This window comes from Microcaecilia unicolor, chromosome 5 (genome assembly GCF_901765095.1).
Source record: "Microcaecilia unicolor chromosome 5, aMicUni1.1, whole genome shotgun sequence".
Lineage (NCBI taxonomy): Eukaryota > Metazoa > Chordata > Amphibia > Gymnophiona > Siphonopidae > Microcaecilia > Microcaecilia unicolor.
The window spans coordinates 347,161,670-347,183,340 of NC_044035.1; the positions used below are offsets into that span (position 1 = coordinate 347,161,670).

At 47.4% G+C, this 21,671-nt stretch overlaps 1 protein-coding gene across 2 annotated transcripts in view; it reads left to right on the plus strand.

Annotated features, from left to right (window-relative positions):
- Positions 1-21,671, plus strand: part of LOC115470917 (hepatocyte nuclear factor 4-beta-like) — a 112,327-nt gene that overhangs the window by 26,460 nt on the left and 64,196 nt on the right. For both annotated transcript variants that reach the window (XM_030204536.1, XM_030204537.1), the window contains exons 2-3: positions 10,565-10,736; positions 19,875-19,969. In XM_030204536.1, the coding sequence (XP_030060396.1) occupies positions 10,565-10,736; positions 19,875-19,969 (267 nt within the window). The remainder of the gene's footprint in view (positions 1-10,564; positions 10,737-19,874; positions 19,970-21,671) is intronic.

Sequence of the window (21,671 nt, forward strand, 5' to 3'; positions counted from 1 at the left end):
TACTATAGCCCTAAGGGGTGAAGGGGGGCACCTACACGTGGGTACAGTGGGTTTGGGGGGCGGTTTGGAGGGCTCCCATTTACCAGCACAAGTGTAACAGGTGGGAGGGGGGGGGGGATGAGCCTGGGTCCACCTGCCTGAAGTCCACTGCTCCAGTGACCTGCATACTGCTGCCAGGGAGGTGGGTATGACATTTGAGGGTGAAAATAAAAAGTTGTGAAACGGCATATTTTGTGGTGGGAGGGGGTTCGTGACCACTGGGGGAGTCAGGGGAGGTCATCCCCGATTCCCTCCAGTGGTCATCTGGTCATTTAGGGCACTTTTTGGGGCCTTATTCGTGGAAAAACAGGGTCCAGGAAAAGTGCCCTAAATTCTTGCTAAAAACGCATATGTTTTTTCCATTATCGGCGAAAGGCGCCCATCTCTGATCGGCAGATAACCACGCCCCAGTTCCGCCTTCACCATGCCTTCGACACGCCCCCATCAACGTTGTCCGCATCCGCGACGGAGTGCAGTTGAAAACGTCCAAATTCGGCTTTTGATTATACCGCGTTATTCGTTTTGTGAGATAAACGTCCATCTCCCGATTTAGGTCGGAACTTGGGCGTTTTTCTCGTTCGATTATAAGCAGGTTAGGATTCAATACAAAGTGAACAGTCTCGATAGTATTTTCAAAGGCTGTCAGTAGATCCATAGGGTACGTGGGGTCTGATATTCAGATTTTGCTGCCCACTCCCGGCGTTATACCCGGATTTTTAATGCCAGCCTATTTCCATCAACCGGCACTGAATATCTGGGGGGGGGGGGGGGGGGGGAGGGGTTAACCGCTAAAAAGTTAACCGGTTATGCCGATATTCAGAGCTAACTGGTTAACATTTTAGCAGTTAAAGATAGGTCAACTATTTATGTGGTCTTGTTCGACTGTTAAACTTATCCACTTAGGCACTGAATAGCTAGTTATGCGCTAAGCAATAACTGGTAATATTCAGCAGAGATAACCATTTATCTCCTGCTGAATATTAGTGGTTAGATGCTGATATGTTATTTAACTGGTCAGCAGCTGGGTCTGGCCAGCTAAATAGCTTTGTATATCGGGGGGGGGGGGGGGGGGAACGTATTCAGGTGTCCGTAGATGCCTGATAGACAGGAGCAGGTGTTGAAGCTGGCGTATGCCCCCTCCAATTATCCTTTATGTACTTGGGCCCCTCCAACAATCATGATCCCCTCCTGACACTACCCCCTTCCAGAATAAGCTGGGTAAAGAGGCTATTTTAAATCTGCCCACCCTCCCTGCTGATATAAGCAGTGGTGTTCCTTGCTCAGCTGCCACCTGGGGTGGATCGCCGCTGCGCCCCCCCCCCCCCCCCCGTGCATCACCTTCCCTCCCTCCCAGCACATCACCTCCAATCCTCCCCCCCCCCCCCCCCCCCCGGTGCATTGCTCTTAGCTCCTGGGGTGCCGGGAGCAGCCACGCGGCTGTCGGCTCCGCGGGTTCCCTGCCCCGGAGCAGGAAGTAACATCAGAGGGAGCAGGGAACCGGCGGAGCAGGGAATCACGCGGCTGCTCCCTGCACCCCCTTGCAGCGTGCACCCGGGGTGGAGCACCCCCACTGCCCCGCCCTCGGTAAGCCACTGGATAAAAGCATATCCTGTTTCTGTAACTTGTGTGATTGTCAGAACCTGTTTGCTTTGACAAGCAAGTGCTCTTTGGTGCACCCTGAAGCAGCTGCCCTAGGCGACTTCCTAATCTTGCCTAATGGTTAGGCTGGCTCTGTGCAGCAGCAAGAGTTTAATCTGAGAACAGGGCACAAAATAAGCCCAAATTGTTTTACATACTGTGAAGTTTAATCATACACTAAAGCAGTCACTGGACTGCTTCCCTTCCAACTACCGGGCGTCAGAGGAACTGGAACCGGTGCTTACCCCGACCCTCTTACCACCGCCATCACGCTTCATGCAAAACACAAAGTGTGTGCTACAGCCTCGGAACTCAGCTAATCAACGAGTTGAGAGAAGTCATTCTGCACCGTTAGCAACTGGTGTCCCGCCCCAGGAGACCACAGCTCAGGCAATCGTGAGACGCCAGAGTCGCGGCTCAGGCCGTTGGCAGCATATGTGAATCGTTTTGCTCACATATGCTGCTACTGTCAACAAGCCCAAAAGCAACCCATTGCCAGAGAATGTGGTAAAGGCGGTTAGCTTAGCGGAGTTTAAAAAAGGGTTGGGTGGCTTCCTAAAGGAGAAGTCCATAGACCATTATTGAATGGACTTGGGGAAAATCTACTATTTCTGGGATAAGCAGTATAAAATGTTTTCTACATTTTTGGGATCTTGCCGGGTATTTGTGACCTGGATTGGCCACTGTTGGAAACAGGATGCTGGGCTTTATGGACCTTTGGTCTTTCCCAGTATGGCAATACTTATGTACTTATGTAACAAGCTACCCGCGGATTCAGAAAAATAACACGCGAGATCTAAAAAGAATAAGCCCAAACTTGTGGGGGAAAAGCGAGGTTGTCAACACTGACGGGGCAAGCTCTACTTGTTGCATCTGCTATTTCACTAGCTCCTGCTTCTGATTGATCCTGGACATCAGAATGAGCCAATCAGCTGTGAGAGGTGAGGAACGCTTTCTCCAATTCCTGTGGTCACAAGGGAGGGAGACCCTCAAAGAAAATACAAGAGAGTGTTGTGTGAAGGAGGCCATAAAGAGGAGAGGGCAAGATGAGTGAGGGTGGGGCCCAGAGAGGAGAAAACAGGAGAATGTGAATCTGAGGGTTCTTTAGAGGTGGAGGGGGTTGAGGAAGGGAGTAAATCCGTGCAGCCCAAGTGCCCCTTCCATCAGCATCTCCAAACAAATGAGTCACTCAGCCTATGACTGTTCATTAAATGTTGGATTTTCCATTGGTTTTTTTTAAACTTTAGCCCACTTTAGAAATGAAAAGATGTCATGAAAATGATGAAAAAAAAAACAACAACAGAAGAAACCAGTCTTCGCAAGATAACAACAATTGACAAAACAGCGAAGAACTAACAAAAATGAAAAAAGGAAAAAATAAAAAAAGGAAAATAAAAATGAATATAAAAAAAGATATATAAAATAATAGACTACACTAAAAATGTAAAAACTTAAAAATATTTATTAACCATAAAAAATAGGGAGAACAGGACTCGACATAGCTGTGTTTCGGCCGGTCAGGCCTGCGTCAGGAGTCTTCTCACCAAATAGGGTCTCTTTCTCTATTTCTACATCGGATGACTTTTATTGGTATGTAGAACAGCTTATGAGCGAACTGTACTAAACCGTTTGTATGAACAACTCTCCAGTTGTCTCTTCTGAAATCTTGTAGCGCTAAATCTTGCTCGAAACAGTATAGGCTAGAGCTGCTCTAATCAGCGTCTCGCATCTAAAGAATCAAAAGTATCAAAAGAATCAAAAGATTCTAAAGATGTGAGATGCTGATTAGAGCAGCTCTAGCCTATAGTAACATAGTAACATAGTAGATGACGGCAGAAAAAGACCTGCACGGTCCATCCAGTCTGCCCAAGAAGATAAATTCATATGTGCTACTTTTTTATTTGTACTGTCCTCTTCAGGGCACAGACCGTATAAGTCTGGCCAGCCCTATCCCCGCCTCCCAACCACCAACCCCGCCTCCCAACCACCAGCTCTGGCACAGACCGTATAAGTCTGCCCAGCACTATCCCCGCCTTCCAACTACCAGTCCCGCCTCCCACCACCAGCTCTGGCACAGACCGTATAAGTCTGGCCAGCCCTATCCCCTCCTCCCAACCACCAACCCCGCCTCCCACCACCAGCTCTGGCACAGACTGTATAAGTCTGCCCAGCACTATCCCTGCCTCCCACCACCGGCTCTGGCACAGACCGTATAAGTCTGCCCAGCACTATCCCTGCCGCCCAACCACCAGCCCCGGCACAGACCATATAAGTCTGCCCAGCACTATCCCCGCCTCCCAACTACCAGTCCCGCCTCCCACCACCAGCTCTGGCACAGACCGTATAAGTCTGCCCAGCACTATCCCTGCCTCCCACCTCCGGCTCTGGCACAGACCGTATAAGTCTGCCCAGCACTATCCCTACCTCCCACCACCGGCTCTGGCACAGACCGTATAAGTCTGCCCAGCACTAGTCCCGCCTCCCAACCACCAGCCCCGGCACAGACCGTATAAGTCTGCCCAGCACTAGCCCCGCCTCCCAACCACCAGCTCAGCAGTGCACGGCTGCTCTCTGCACCCCTCCAGCAGCGTGCACCTGGGGTGGACCGAGCCCTCCGCCCCGCCCTTGCTACGCCACTGGGATACAGCCATTTCTCCATTTAGTTTTGACCTACAGAACTGAACGCCTAAATGAAATGAATAGCGCTAGGATGGTCACCGGCCAATACTATACTGTTTCGAGCAAGATTTAGCGCTACAAGATTTCAGAAGAAACATGGATAGAGGTTTAATTGAAGACTTCCAAATTATAGCTGTGAGAGGGGAAATACTACTAATAGGTGATTTTAATATGCCAGACATTGATTGGGGTATCGCTATTTTGGGGTCTTTAGGAAGCAGGGTAATGGAACCCATGCGGGATGGGGCCACACTGGACTTAGCGTTTTCTAATGGGGAGAATGTTTCTGATGTCATAGTAGGTGATCATTTGGCATCCTGTGATCACCAGATGGTGTGGTTTAATATTAAGATAGGTGTAGAGAGGGTCATTCAAAAGTGAAGGTTCTAGACCTAACTTTGTTCAGATGGGGGATTACCTCAAGGAATTGTTGTCTGGAAGGGAGCGTTTTACAGTGATCTAGCAGGTTACAAATCTAATAGGGTGATATTCAAAGCCAATTTTGTGGGTGTTGGTGGCTTCTGAAAATCAGTAAAATTACACAGATGGTATCAAGTCATTTAAATTGTTAAACTTCCATACACTATCCTTATAATAGTGGGCTGGATTAGGGGTGGAGCGAGGGTGACTCAGCAATTAGATGCACTGCGGCAGTATTCAGCCATGAAATGGTACAGGATACAGCAGTGGCGTTCCTAGGTCGGCTGCCACCCGGGGCGGATCGCCGCTGTGCACCCCCCCCGGGTGTAGCGGCATCCGTCCTCCCAGGGTGCAGCACGACACCCCCCCCCGGTGCAATGACCCCCCCCCAGCACAATGACACCCCCCGGCACAATGACACCCCCCCCCGGTGCATCAGCCCCCCCAGCGCAATGACACCCCCCCAGCGCATCAATTCCCCCCCGGCGCAATGACACCCCCCGGCGCATCAGCCCCCCCAGCGCAATGACACCCCCCCAGCGCATCAATTCCCCCCCCCGGCGCAATGACACCCCCCGGCGCATCAACCCCCCCCCCTCCAGGTGCATTCCTAGCTGCTGGGAGCAGCCGCGCGGCTGTTGGCTCCGCTGGCTCCCTCTGCCCCGGAACAGGAAGTAACCTGTTCCAGGGCAGAGGGAACAGGGAACCAGCGGAGCCGACAGGCACGCGGCTGCTCTCTGCACCCCTCCAGCAGCGTGCACCCGGGGCGGACCGCCCCCACCGCCCTGCCCTTGCTACGCCACAGGGATACAGCCATTTCTCCATTTAGTTTTGACCTGCAGAATTGAACGCCTAAATGAAATGAATAGCGCTAGGACGGTCGCCGGCCAATGTATAAATTTAGTACTACTACGCTGTATAGGGACAGCAGTGCTAAAGACACAGATTAAGTTCAATGAAAGCATTTGCATTTAACTTAAGCTGCTGACTGCGCAGACTGAAAATGGATCCTTAAGTCAATAATGGGTCCTTTTACCAAGCTGCGGTAAAACAGGTCCTGCATGTTTTTGATGCATGCAGAGGCTCCCTTTTACCGCAGCAGGTAAAAGGCTGTCTTTTTTTTTAAAAAAGAAATGGCCATGCAGCAAGGTGAAGCATTTGCCGCGTGGCCATTTCAGGGAGGAGCACATACCGCCAATTGAGATGGCGGTAAGAGCTCCCACGCTAACCCGGTCGTAACCGGGTATGGCCGATTACCGCCAGGTAAACACTGGTGCGTGCTGGAGGTGGGAACTACCACCCGGACTGCTGCGGTAGCCCGGTGGACGTTCCGGATTAGAGAGCGGTAAGCTCGTGTTGGGTTTACCGCCGTTTCATAAAAGACCCTCTAAGTTAAAAAAAAATGCTTGCTTAGTTTAAAGAAAAAGCTTCCAAGACGAAATAAGCTAAAAATCCTACAGCAAGAGCAGGGTTGTGCTCCTGTGGTCACTGACGTGTCTCTCAGCATCAGGTTTAGAAGACATGTTACATGTTTCTGCTTCATCACGACCCTAGTGGCTGGGAAGAGGAGCGCGTCACGAGGCAAATAGGAGGGGAGCACAAGAGTGTGTTTGTATTGGCTGCTGAAGATGTGTTTGCTCAGGGTAGGAAGAGGTGAAAGCAGAGGCCCTTGGCTTTGCTACTCGCATGAGCCATTTGTTTGTGCACAAACGCTGGTGAAATTGTTCGAGAACAAAACAACCCACGTGTAACTGCTGAGGTCAGTGTCACTGTGAGTAATAGGTTACTTACACATGCTAGACCTGTCCAACAGAAATTGAAAACCCAGATCTGTGAAATCATGAACGTTTGACAAAGTCTTTCGGGCTCTTTTACTAACGTGCGCTAAGGAGTTAAGGCGTGAAATAGTGTGTATTTTATACTTTAATTATTTATTAGTTTCAAAAAATTTTAAACAAATAATACATTTGAAACAGAAAAGGTACCTTCGTCAATTTTACAAAGAAATCTCATTCCAATATTAACTTTATGACTAAGTACACTCCAGTCCACAATATCTAATCCAAGATTTACTACTAAGAGGGATTACAACTAAATTAAATAAAAGGAAAAAATAAGAACCGATCTATTTGACGGTGTCCTTTTTCATTTAAGAGCTTTACCTCATAGAACTTCTGGCAGCTATGAATTCAGATAATTGAACAGATTCATAAAAAACATATTTAACCGATTGATGACAAATTATACATTTACAAGGAAATCGTAACATAAAAGTAGCTCCCAGTTGAAGCACCCCTGGTTTTAACAAAAGAAATTGTTTACGCCTCTTTTGGGTATCTTTACATACATCCGGAAATATACGGACCTTAAGTCCTAGGAAATCTTTCTCTCTACTTTTAAAGAATTTTTTCATAATTAAAGTTTTATCCATGGCTAAGGCCAAAGTAACTAATAAAGTTGCGGAACTTATTAAGTCTGCTGTTGGTGTTTCTAAAATTGCGGAAACATCCAGTGATTGATCCATCTGTTGTTCAGGTTATAGTGTGTATTTTAACTGGTACTACACAGCCATGTTAAGTCAACGTGAGAGTGGCACACAACGCAGAATGGGGTGGAAATGAGGGGGTGCTAAGTACAACTGCACTGCATGCCATGTTGTCATAACAATTCTATGCCAGCACACCCCCAACCCTCCTTGTTGATACCCTCTGAAGGCCCGATTCTTCTATTTATCTGTCGTCGTCCCCCCCCCCACATATTCGATCCCACCAATCTGTACCTGCGGCTCTGATCACTCCTGTTCCCCCTGTACACTTAAACTCCTTGAAGGCCTCAACCAGTCCTATCGCACCTCATGCACAAATCCTGTCCCTATGGAAAAACCCTACCCCTGCAGAAAATCTCCCCCCCCCCCCCAAAATAAAACCTGCCTGGGGGTGTCCATGGTGGTCAGTGGTGCTAGGGCAGGCGCAGTCCCCTTCTGCTCTTACCCAGACCTTGGCTGAGTTCCTAAATGGTTGCCACAGTACTACTGCTAGGGTCATCCTTTCATATAAGGAGAAAATGTGGTGCTGTGTAATAACGCTCCAATGCTCAGAACTCCTGCAGTAAGCCAACAGCGCAGAAAAAAATTACCTCCAGAACAGCACAGAAAATTAGCTTGCCAATGCTCAAAGGAAAATGTATGCAAATTATGTGCGTGCTGTTAAAGCAAAAGCAAGGAGGGGGGATATGCTTGGTGCATGTGCAGAAGAATTAGCGTGGTAAGCGCAGTTCCTGTGCATATGCGCCAGGCAAACCCGAACGTGAAGCACTACTACTACTACTTATCATTTCTATAGGGCTACTAGACGTACGCAGCGCTGTACACTTGAACATGAAGAGACAGTCCCTGTTCGACAGAGCTTACAATCTAATTAGGAAAGACAAACAGGACAAACAAGAGATAAGGGAATATTAAAGTGAGGATGATAAAATAAGGGTTCTGAACAAGTGAATAAGGGTTAGGAGTTAAAAGCAGCATCAAAAAGGTGGACTTTTAGCTTAGATTTGAAGACACATTGATTTGACGCATTAGATTTGAAGCACACGTTGGTGTCTGTTTCTTGTGCCTTTAAATATAATCTTTTCAATTTTTTTTTAATGTGAAAAACTTATATTTAAACACCGGAAACAGGCGCCAAGGTGCGCTTTCGCTTTCGAGTTTGCTCGGGCTCACCTACTTTTGTTTCTTACTATTGGTGCTTAGGGGCTTCTGGTGTCCTTTACGATACAGTTTAAAGTTCTGCTTCAAACTTTTAGGGTGCTCCATGAGGGAATTGCTGATTATCTTTCTAATCATTTATTCCTTATGTTCCATCACGGGGATTACTTTCTCTTAACAATCTGGTTCTCCCTCACCTATCAAGAGCTCAATGGGAGTCTACAAGAGCTTAGTACTTTCTTCTTCTTAGCTCCATTTTAATGGAATGGGCCGTATTTATTTTATTTATTGCATTTGTATCCCACATTTTCCCACCTATTTGCAGGCTCAATGTGGCTTACATAGACCTGTTATACCAGGTTAGATGATACAATTGGTGTTATAAGAAGTTAATGAAGACAGGAGGATTTATTCAAGCAGTTGCAGAAAGATAGATTTTGAATAAAGTTGGATAGGTGTTTTGTTAAGGGATCTCGTGGTATGCTTTGTTAAAGAGGTAAGTCTTCAGGGATTTGCGGAAGTTAGTTAACTCGTTGATCGTTCTCAGGTGAGTTGCAAGTGAATTCCATAGATGCGTACCCATATACGAAAAGCTGGTCGCGTGCGTTAATTTGTATTTTAGTCCTTTACAGCTGGGGAAGTGTAGATTAAGAAAGGTACAGGAAGATCTCTTGGCATTTCTGGGTGGTAGGTCCATGAGGTCTAGCATGTAGGTTGGGGCATCTCCGTAAATGATTTTATGAACGATTGTGCAGATCTTGAATGTGATATGTTCTTTGAGTGGGAGCCAGTGTAGTTTCTTTCTTAGGGGCTTTGCACTTTCATATTTTGTTTTCCCAAATATGAGTCTGGCTGCGGTATTTTGGGCTGTTTGAAGTTTTTTGATGGTCTGTTCTTTACAGCCGGCATATAGTGCATTGCAATAGTCCAGATGACTTAGTACCATTGACTGCACCAGGTTTCGAAAAATGGCTCTTGGGAAGAAAGATTTTACTCTTTTGAGTTTCCACATAGAGTGGAACATTTTCTTAGTTGTATTCTTCACGTGATTTTCAAGTGTGAGGTTTCGATCAATGGTGACGCCCAGGATTTTCAGGTTGTTTGAAACGGGGAGGGAAAAGTTTGGGGTGGTTATGGTGGTAAATTTATTTGTATTGTGTTGCGAGGTGATTAATTGTGTTTTTTCTGGCCTTAAAACTTGTTTATTTTCAAGGGTGCTTAAGCCCTCTCGGCTAATGCTGGGAAGCGGATGATAGGAGAAACCCCCCTACATGTTAGATTCTTTTCTTTTGTGTGATTGATATGCTTTCCTGTTTTAAACGGGGTTCCTTTTCTGCTGCTTTTTCTATTTTTAACCTCTTTTCACTGTGCATCGCTAAGACTTGGCTAGTCCAAAACTTTATGGTGATTTATCAAATGTTGCAAATAAACATAAATTATGCATGCAAACTGGGTGTGGGGCCAAATTTGCGCACACAATTTTTAGTGCCATATATGGAATTAGGAGGATGTTGTACTTCATTCTATATTTTTAAATATTTTTTAATCAAATGCAAGCCATTTTGAATGCATTTGTTGTACTGAGATAGTATAGAAAAATGTATAGATAATTAAAGTAAACTCATTTTTACAATAAGCTAGGAGAGGTAATGTAAAACCAGGGCTTTTTTTGAGGGAGTACTTGGGGGTACTGAGTACCGGCACCTTTTCCATAGTCTGCTAAAATTGACCCATGGATCCCAAGTTTTAATGAAAGAGCTCAGGCTCTACACCCCAATTCTGTGACTGGTTGCAGGGGGTCTGGCTATCATGGGGTGAGTCCGTCAGTAATCACCTCACCCCTGAAGGGTGGCCCTAGCATTTGAGTATCGGCACCTTTTTTGCTAGCAAAAATGCACTGTGTAAAACTGATCCTGTTTTGGTCAACACAAAATCTCTTTCCTCTCAGTATACAGGGTGGTCTCTTTGATGACTTTAGTTAAGAGTTATTTACTGAACTTTTAATATTGACTAATTAGAAGTAATGTTGTGATTTACTTGATTTCTCGGTTGAGAAAGGTCTCAAAAAATATTTCTTTTCTACAGAAACCATTACAACAGAATCAACTAGCCCAGGACTTATTAGCAATGGAATCAGCTCTCTTTGCGCCATCTGTGGGGACCGAGCAACCGGAAAGCACTATGGGGCCGCCAGCTGCGATGGCTGCAAAGGATTTTTTAGAAGAAGTGTCCGGAAGAATCATATCTACACATGCAGGTACCACACTATCTGTTCATTATCAAAACTGACCACAAATATTCAAGTGGCTTGAGAATTTATATGCTGTGGCCACTGGCAACATTCCACAATTCTCTATCCAAAGAGAATTCTTCAAAAGAGGAACTTGCCTTTTACAGACATCTATTAAACATCTATTGGCTGAAAGCCACCGAAACTTATTTTGAAAGATTATTTCCTCTCTTTCTCTTTGCTCATACATAAATTAGCAAGCTAGAACTTCACAAAGCTTCTGGAGGGAGGCCATGCACAGAGTTCGCTTCGGAGTGTTGTGGTGGGTCACTCCTGCTATCTACACTCTATCTAATGATGTTCCAGGATCTGCTTGGGTTGCAGGAGTATTGAGGGTGACGTCATTGACAAGTATGAGCATAGTTTGATGACATCTCTTTCAGCACAAATATATACAGAAACCACAACCAGCCATCTGCCATTTCTCCAAATCGTGGGCATGGATACCCATCAGGAATAGAGTTGACTCATCATAGTCTGTCCTAGTCTGACGTGTCCCCCCTCCTACTCTGTAAGTTCATTTATTAGCAGGAAACAGACAGGCTGCTATGATTCATGCAGAGTCAAGCACGCTATATATGGTTGTTCTCGTAAGGGTTATCTACATGGAGACATAAATTTTATGACTGTTATCTTGGCTTGACTTTAGAAAGGAGTTATTTTTATGTTCACTCATTGGCACTAGGTAGCCCAATCAATACTAAGGAACTTGGAGCATCAGAAAATAACATAGTAAAGAGAAAAACTAGACAATGCAAACCTCTACTAAATGAAACGGGAGTCCTTTCAGGATAATGTGCCGGTATACTCTTAATTTAAACAATTTGAATGGAAGGACCACTGTTTTCTTCATAAATTGCAAATCCTTTGTTGACTAGATGAAAAAATAGTCTTAAGGAGGGTGGGTTATTTCTTATTCTGTATATTTTCCTATAGTGGAATATACTCTAATGCATCAATCGCATGATGATTTTGAGCAGGGGCATAGCCAGACACCTAATTCTGGGTGGGCCTGGGCTCAAGATGGGTGGGCAGAAGAGCCCCACCCCATCCCATAGGTGATTTGGAGGGGCATAATTGAACGAAAACGTCTATCTCCATGGGCGTTTATCTCCGAGAATGGGTCCGTGAAGGGGCGGACCGAACCGTATTTTCGAAAAAAATAGACGTCCATGTTTTATTCGACAATTTGTGAGCTGGGCGTTTTTGTTTTTCAGCGATAATGGAAAATGAAAGCGCCCAGCTCAAAAACGAATAAATCCAAGGCATTTGTTCGTGGGAGGGGCCAGGATTCTTAGTGCACTGGTCCCCCTCACATGCCAGGACACCAACCGGGCACCCTAGGGGGCACTTTTACAAAAACCAAAAAAAAAAGGTAAAAGAGCTCCCAGGTGCATAGCACCCTTCCCTTGTGTGTTGAGCCCCCCAAATCCCCCTCAAAACCCACTGCCCACAAGTCTACACCATTACTATAGCCCTAAGGGGTGAAGGGGGGGCACCTACATGTGGGTACAGTGGGTTTGGGGGGGTTGGACGACTAAGCATTAAGCAGCACAATTGTAACAGGTAGGGGGGGATGGGCCTGGGTCCACCTGCCTGAAGTCCACTGCACCCCCTAACAACTACTCCAGTGACCTGCATACTGCTGCCAGGGAGGTGGGTATGACATTTGAGGGTGAAAATAAAAAGTTGTGAAACATCATTTTTTTGTGGTGGGAGGGGGTTAGTGACCACTGGGGGAGTCAGGGGAGGTCATCCCCGATTCCCTCTGGGGGTAATCAGGTCATTTAGGGCACTTTTTGGGGCCTTATTCGTGGAAAAAACAGGGTCCAGGAAAAGTGCCCTAAATTCTAGCTACAAACGCATACTTTTTTTCCATTATCGGCGAAAGGCGCCCATCTCTCCTCGGCCGATAACCACGCCCCAGTTCCACCTTCGCCACACCTCCGACACGCCCCCGTCAACTTTGTACGCTTCCGCGATGGAGTGCAGTTGAAAACGTCCAAAATCGGCCTTCCATTATACCGATGTATTCGTTTTTGTGAGATATAGTAACATAGTAGATGACGGCAGAAAAAGACCTGCACGGTCCATCTAGTCTGCCCACGATAAACTCATGTGTATACCTTACCTTGATTTGTACCTGTCTTTTTCAGGGCACAGACCATATAAGTCTGTGCAGCAGTATTTCCCGCCTCCCAACCACCAGTCCCGCCTCCCATCACCGGCTCCGGCACAGACCCCGTATAAGTCTGCCCTCCCCCATCCTAGCCTCTCAACCACCAACCCCTCTTCCCCCCGCCACCCAATTTCAGCTAAGCTTCTGTGAGATAAACGTCTATCTCCCGATTTGGGTCGAAATCTAGGCGTTTTTCTCTTTCAATTATAAGGTGGTTGGTCTCTTCTCTCGCCTGCATGCCATATGGTCTCTCAAATATCCCTCCTCTCCTGTACACCTTTTAAATTTCAGATTTTCAGTGAGGAGCAACTAATACACACTACTCATGTAGGCCCGACATCCTTCCCACTGATGCAGCTTCCTGTTTCCGCACAGGCGGGAATACGTCAGAGGGGAGGCTGTGGGGCCGGTGCAAGCAGTATGTATCGGTCGCTGTTTCCTGCAGGCGAAGATCTGCTGTTTATAAGGTATGCAGGAGGGACAGTTGTTGGGAGTTTTCAGCTTGGGAATCTCTGCCAGCCACATCATAGGTGTGCTGCTACGGGTGGGCCTGAGCTCACAGTGGGTGAGCCTGGGCCCACCCAAGCCCACCCTTGGCTACGCCACTGATTTAGCGTCCCACCTAGAATCACAATTATCTTGGCTGTGCTCATTATAAAATATAGCTGTTCCACTTATTTTTTTTAAACAAACTTGCAAAGGTGACTCTGCAGAACACTCTCACTCTCAGTACTGAAACTAAGTGGATTGGATGGGCCTAGTGTTTCTTATGTGCCGTCAGATTCTGTGTTGGTGGTAGGAGCAGAGTTGAGAGGTTGCGGTAACTCGCCCTTCACTCCCTGGAGAGCAGAGGAAAGGATAAAAACAAACAATGGACACAGGAACCACATTGTAGTGGGTACTACAGGCATTAGGGTAACTGGCTTGAAATCAGCAGGCTAAAACATCCCAGAAAACAACCAAGTCAGTGCCAGGAATTTGGTGGTAGCCTAGAACTGTCCAACAAGACCACAAGGTACTAGGAGGTCAGATTTTCTGCCCTCAACCTCATTTGTTTTGTTAGCTGTTTGGATGGTTATAGGGCTTGACGAGGCATAGGTGAAGTTTGCGTTATATGTGGGATCTTATATTTATTCTACCCAGGATGGTAAGAAACCAATGGGGGATTTTAATCTGCATGTTACAGATCCTCAGTACCATTTGGCCATTGATTTCCTACTGGATTCTGGTCTAACCCAAAAGACATCATGCTGGACACACATTGGACCATTTGGACGTGGCCCAACATTAAATATATGGGAATAATGCAATCGGTGGCTAAAGAACGCTCACCGCCACCGGCTGAATATTGACCCTGGAGTTTCTGTAGTGCCCTTCCCACTAAACAGCAGAAGGAAATCCTATTGAAAGAGAGACAATTATCCTCCAAGTCAGCCTGAAAATCTGTTTGAAGCATGAGAAAAAAAAAACACTGTTACTTCAGTACTGAGAGATATTCAGCCATTTACAAAGCGAAGGTACAGCCATGGGTGGGCACCCAGCAGAAGTACGCCCTTGTCAGAGCCAGTGTTGGAGGGGGCTAACAAACAGGAAAGTTGCCCTGGGCGCCACATCCCCTGCGGTCTGGTGTTTTGCCCTCTCTCTCCTCCTTCCCCCATCTACCTTAACACATATCCTTGTGATGGGACAGACCCAGGAGCCCCTCAACCGGGAAATAGGGGCATCACCCAGAGCGGGGGCTCAAGGATCCTTCAAACTGGAAAGAAGGGCGTCCTCGAAACCAACCCTGAGTGTGAAACACTGAGATTAGAACAGGAAATTATTTCAGCTGTGAGATGGAAGTAACAAAAGTGCAAGAAGAAGTATTTTGGCCAAATTATTTCGTTAAATAAACCACCTTCAAAGTTTCTATAATGCTATATTGGCTTTGTACTAGCATACAGTAAGAACAAACATCTTATCTGGTGCCCAGTGGTAACCAGTATGTCTGAGCAACTCGAAACAGTCCAATTTCAAGTCTACTACTATTACTTAACATTTCTAAAGCGCTGCCAGGGTTACGCAGCGCTGTACAATTTTAACACAGAAGGACAATCCCTGCTCACATTCCCATCCACGAACACTGGTAACGAATTAAAATGACCATTTCTCATCGTTTATTGTATCAGCACTGAGAGGCAGGGATTCAGCAATCAGATCTTCTGTCTGAGCTACAAGCTTTATGCTATTTCTTATACAGGCCCCTGTTTACAAAGCTGCACGGCAATGCAGTGGCGTTCCTAGCCTCAATGACACCCGGGGCGGATCGCCGATGCGTCCCCCCCCCTGGGTGCAGCGCGCCCCCCGCGAAATGACACCCCCCCCCCGGGTGCACACCGCTGTGTGGGGGGGGGGGGTGCCGTGGCGCGCGCCTGTCTGCTCTGAGTTCGCTACGCTAACTTCGCTGGTTCACTACAGCTCCCTCCCTCTGCCCCGGAACAGGAAGTAACCTGTTCCGGGTCAGAGGGAGGGAGCTGCAGCGAACCAGCGAAGTTAGCATAGCGAACTCGGAGCCGACAGGCGCGCGCCGCAGCACCCCCCAGCGGCGTGCACCCGGGGCGGACCCCCCCCCTTGGTACGCCACTGCGGCAATGCAGTCACAGCCGCATTCAATGTGTTGGCATTACCGCACCGCCAGCCACTAGTACAACTTTGTAAACAGAGGGGATAGTGTTACAATACTGTGATTTACTACTACTACTACTTAACATTTCTAGAGCGCTACTAGGGTTACGCAGCGCTGTACAATTTAACAAAGAGAGACAGTCCCTGCTCAGAGCTTACAATCTAATAGACAAGTGAACGGTCGGTCCGATAGGGGCAGTCCATAAGTACATCTCAGGAAAATACATAACACTTGCTAATCTTGATAACTGCCTCTCACCAATGAGTGATGCCCTCTAGCACTATCTATTTTGGCAGAAGGTAATAAAATGATACAGGCCAGACATATGTAGTTTGCAAAAGTTGGTCAAGGGGAAGCTTGAGGAGGTCAATACCTGATGCCTCATATCTTTACACACTTTTGAGGAAAACAAATTCTGCCCCAAACCAGTTTGTACCTGTATGATACCGGCTATAGTATATGTCAGATATTTTACATAAGACACATCCCCGTTATTTAAATAACTTCTACATGACCATCTCATTTCGTTTCTGCCTAGACCCCCTCCTGTATGTCTGCAACGGCCTTCAGTGAATACTTGCTACTACACTCCCCTAAGTTTACCCTGACTCTACAATTTATAATTCTCAAGAGAACAGAATTTTAAACAATGCTTCTAACAAATCAAGAGAAGATAATTTCAAAGTCTGTACAATTTATAATAGCAGAAAACATAGACTTATGATTTCTTTCATTTGTTTAGAGGGGTGACTGGCAGAGACAGCGATTCACTCTTACTTCTTACAGCTGACCTAGAAGCCTTTCTTCTACCACATCCTGCCTCCTCTGATGCAACTTCCTATTTACTCGAGGACAGAACATAGCAGAGGAAAGGCTTCCCGGTTGGTCACAGGCATAAGGTAATTGCAGCTGGGAATGGAGGGAGAGACAGATGCTAAACAATGGAAGAGAAAGAGGGATCAATTTAGGAGGTGGAAGGGAGGGGGAGAGATTATGGACAATGGAAGGGAGGGAAGCGAGAGGAAAAGGTGTTGGATCCAGGTGAGGAGGGGAGGGGAGGGAGAGAAAGAAAACGGATAGATGCTGGACCCAGGGGTGGAAGGCAGTAAAGGAGAGAGATGCTAGACAATGGGAGGGTAGAAGAGAAAGGTGTTGGACTGAAGGGGCAGGGAGGGAGGGAAGAGAGGGAGAGATTCTAGACTATATGGGGGGGGGGAGATATGTTGGACTACAGAATAAGGGGCAGGAAGAAAGAGAAATGAGACAGGAAAATACTGGGGGATTGAGTGGAAGGGACAGGGACATGTGGGAGGAGATGCTGAGCTATAAGGGTAAAGGGAAGGAGAAGGAGAAGGAAGGGAAGATACTGGGAATGACAGAACCATGTGGGAGTGGCAAGGAGATGAGTGAGAGAGGAATAGTAAGTGCAGAGGGCAGAAATGTGGTAAAGTGGGGTAGACGATAGAATGAAATGAACTAGGAAGCTGGGGAAGGAGTGAGATGGGAAATGGGAGAGGTAGGGGTAAGAGGAGAAGATATAAAGTTAGGTGAAATGTAAAAAGGAGGAGAAAGGTGAGATAGAGGGTGAAATTTGGTGGACAGAGAGGTAGAAAAAGAAGAAAAGAGCTAAAAGGGAAAGATCAATATACAGAAAAGAGTGTAGTGAGAAAATGGAATGAAACAATACAGGAGAAAAGAAAAGACAAATGGGCAGCAGCCACTGGAAAGTGTCACGATTGTGGTCATGACCCCTCTCAGACTCACTTTATTTCTGGCGGTCAGCTTCTGAGCTGGCTTCTGACTGTTCTTCCTGAGTTAGCTCTGCCTCTGTCTCTGTGTGCTGGCTGCTTCCAGCATGGCTCTAATTATTCCACTATACTGCACCTACTACTACTACTACTATTTAGCATTTCTATAGCGCTACAAGGCGTACGCAGTGCTGCACAAACATAGAAGAAAGACAGTCCCTGCTCAAAGAGCTTACAATCTAATAGACAAAAAAAAAGTAAGCAAATCAAATCAATTAATGTGTGTTAAGCCTCTCTGTGCTTTAGTATGCTTTCTGCCTGTGTCCTGTAGTTGTGACATCATCAGTCAGGGCCTTGATAAGGAACTGGTGTTCTTCTATTCAGTGCCTTTGCATCGCCTAAGGTCTCTAGGTCAGTTGGTGTGCTGCTGCACTTCGGCTTGTTTCTGTCTGTGGACTTTTGCCCTCTGCTCCAGTGTGTCTGTTTGTGGGCTTTGGCCTTCTGCTTCAGTGTTTCTGTCTGTGGGCTTTTGCCTTCTGTTTCAGTGTGTCTATTTGTAGGCTTTTGCCTTCTGCTTCAGTGTGTCTGTTTGTGGGCTGTTGCCTTCTGATTCAGTGTGTCTGTTTGTGGGCTGTTGCCTTCTGATTCAGTGTGTCTCCTTGTGGGCATGTCTGCCTTCTGCTTCTGTGGGTCTGTTTTGTTTCCCTGAGTTCCAGTCCGAATGTGTTAGTCCAGTGTGTTCCTGCCTGCTACTTTTTACGTCTGCAGTCCCTGTCTTGTTTGTGTACTAGCCCAGTGCTGGTTGGGGTGGTTTTGCCTGCCACTGCTGCTTCTCGGCAGTGGCCCAAGGGCTCACAATTCCTGTTTTCTCTTGAAAGCCTGACAGAAAGAGAGTTAGCAGAAGACAGACAAGAAAGCAGAAAAGAGAAACTGGGACCAACATGATGGAAAAATAGAATATCCAGAGAACAAAGATGGAAAAAAATGTTTCATTTTGGGTTTTTAAACTGGAAAATGTTAGCATTGGGAAATATGCATGGCAGTTGTCTTTGTTTTGTGTTCAGTAAAAAAAGGAAATACATTTCTATTTTTATTTCTATGGTTTGCAGCACATACTAAATATAACTTCTTGGGGTTCCCAGTTCAAAGTTTGTCTACATATTTTTAATTTGTGATCTGTTCTGTGTTTGATTCAGTGTGTGGTAGTAATGGCAAGTGGGGAAACTTGGAGCACAGAAGAGAGAGGATTGGGAAGGCAGCCTTCTTAATTTGTGCCCTTGGCCCTAGCATGTCTAACAGTGGCCCTGACCCTTGCTTTAGCTGGCAGGAATCCCCAAGCCCTGCCAGCTGAGAACAACCAACCTCTGAAGGTGACCAGAACTCCCTTCTACCAAGCTTGGCAGTTGGCGGCGGCAGCAGGATCCTTGAGCCTCCCATGCTGGCAACCCAGGCATGCTCAGCTTTCACACATGTACAAAAACTGAGCTTGCGCAAGGTGTCAGTGTTGGTGGCTCAGGGACTCCACTGCTGACTGTCGAGCTTTTGGAGGCAGTCCTCAGTTGCAGGGGTGTAGCTACGTGGGGCCACGGGGGCCTGGGCCCCCATAGATTTGGCCCTGGCCCCCCCTGCCGATGACCCTCTCGACCCCCCCCCTCCCACCGCCAACCTCCCGTCACCTACCTTTGCTGGCGGGGGACCCCCCAACCTCCACCAGCTGAGGTCCTCTTCTTCCTTTGTTCTGTTTCTGAGACTCAGAAACAGAACGAAGGAAGAAGAGGACCTCGGCTGGTGGGGGTTGGGGGTCCCCCGCCAGCAAAGGTAGGTGACGGCAACGGCGACGGCGGAAGAGGGTTGGCGGCGGGAGGGGGGTCAAGAGGGTCGGTGGCGGGGGAGGGGTCAAAGTTGGTGGTGGCGGTGGCGGGGGGGGGGGGTGTGTCGGCAATGGTGGAGGGGGGCTAAAATGTGCCCCCTCACCTCAGGATCTGGACCCCCCCTCCTGCCAAAGTCTGGCTACGCCCCTGCTCAGTTGGCATGGCTTAAGAATCCCTGCCAACTATTTATTTATATTTGAAATTGGGGGCTGGGGAGCAAGGAAGGGGTGTTGAGAAAATTTCATGCCCATCCACTTTGGCTCAAGCCTACCCAAAATTGGCTATCCGGCTATGCCAGTGTTACAGAGATCAGGAATTTGGCAAATCAGCAGTCACAGTGGGTGGAATTTGAAATCACTTTTTTCATTGAAACTAAACTTGAGAGAATTCGACAGAGCAAAAGGTTTTTGGTTTAGTTTTTATATGTTAAGACTCTTTTCCTGATTTGTGGACTTCTATGTGGTTCATTTCACACATTAGCAATTTTTTAACGCCTTCGAACTTTTTCAGATGCTCTAATTGACTAATGCACATTAATTTGTAGGTTAACATGCATTACATTGACACACACTAAATGCCTGTTAACAGATGCACATCCTGACTGAACTCCGGTTGTAACTATTGTGTTTCTATTTCTTCCAGGTTCAGCAGACAGTGTATTATAGACAAGGACAAAAGAAACCAGTGTAGATACTGCAGGTTGAGGAAATGCTTCCGAGCTGGCATGAAGAAAGAAGGTCAGTGAACCCTGTTGATCTTTTCATTACAAATGGTGGATTTGGTAGCCCTATGAGCTTGCAATGGGACAATAGCCCATAGCACTGATATCATAGATTTCAAGAATAGATTACTGTAACTCAGTTTATGCAGGAATTAATATCATCTTAAACATTTACAGACCAGGGGCGTAGCCAGACTTTGGCGGGAGGGGGTCCAGAGCCAGAGGTGAGGGGCACATTTTAGCCCCCCCCCCCCCCCGGCGCCGCCGACCCCTGCTACTTTTGACCCCCCCCCCCCCCGTGGCACCACCGCCCCTCCCCCGTCCCTTTTGACCCCCCCCCTTCCACCGCCGCCAACTGTTCCCCGCCACCGCCAGGTAGCTTTGCTGGCGGGAGTCCTTAACTCCCGCCAGCCGAAGTCCCCTTCAGCGTCGGTCTCCAAGTCCAGCGCGTTCGCTGATCTGGATTCTGTTTCTGTGAGTCCTGTCCTGCACCGAATTCCATAGCGAATCGGTAGGGAACGGCTATGCATCAAGGAAAGGGAATGCAAATGAGCTGCTCGTTGCAGCTCACTTACATTCTCTAATCCTTTGTAAAACCGTTGGATAATCGGCTGGTAGAGCATGCGCAGACGAAGGCGGGCCAGGGAAGAAAGGAGGGAAGTCCGGAGAGGCGATCAGCTGTTTTGCCGGTGCAATGCCTTCACACGGAGGTGAGAGGCGCTGTGAGGGCCCGGTGGCAGACGGAGGGGGGCAGATGGAGGGGGGAGCGGCGGCGGCAATGACCTCAGGGGGGGCAGGGCCACAGGGGGGCAGAGGATGGCGGGGAAGCTGTCATTTCAAGGAAGGAAGGAAGGAAGGGAGGGGGGCCGGGGCTGCGTAAAGTTCTGATTTCAATGCAGCGCGGAGCGGCGGCGGCGAGGGGGGGGGCAAGGTCGTCCATAAAGGGCGTTCATAAAGGATGCTCCTGACGAGCACTTGGTCGTTTTTGTGCCCTCCCGATTTTTATTTTTTTATTTTATACGTTTTCCTAGCCCGCACAGCCCCAACGAGAGGTACAGACCTCTCGTTAGATTTTCCAGCGTTAGGGCAAGCGGAAAAGCTTAGTGCATCTCATTTCAATAGGGTTTCTACACAATTTGCTCATCTGCATTCCGTTTGCGTTAGCTGCTACCGTCCTTGGGGAAAAAGTATTTAGTGCATACCAGGGTTTACTACTTGTTCGTTAATGGCTCGTTATTGGCTCGTAAAGTTTAGTGCATCTGGCCCTAGGTTTTAGCAGGTGTAAGTCTGGTACCCAAAGTTAGGCACAGGAATCGTTGCTAAGCCGCTGACCGCCCCAGGGTTAAGAAAGCTCGGAAAAGCTCCAGGGAGGACTCTGTAGCAAGTTCGACTTGGGGAACCCCGCCAGCCAAGATATTGATTTTTACCGCTTTGGGGTGTGAGGGGATAGTGGGCAAAGAGAAAATGTGTGGGCCATGCCCACCTTATCCACCCCTAAACCCGTCCAGAAATTGAGGTCTGGCCATACCACTACTTGTGCTACGTGTGAAAAAGGTGAGGGCAAAATCCCTTCCCCCGTTCTAAGAATAATTATGTTTAAGCATCAATATTTTAACCTTTTGAGCAGAGGTTCTCAACCCAGTCCTTGGGATGCAACAAGCCAGTCTGATTTTTTAAGATAAGGAATGATTGGCCTGGATATTTAAGGCCGTGTAAGA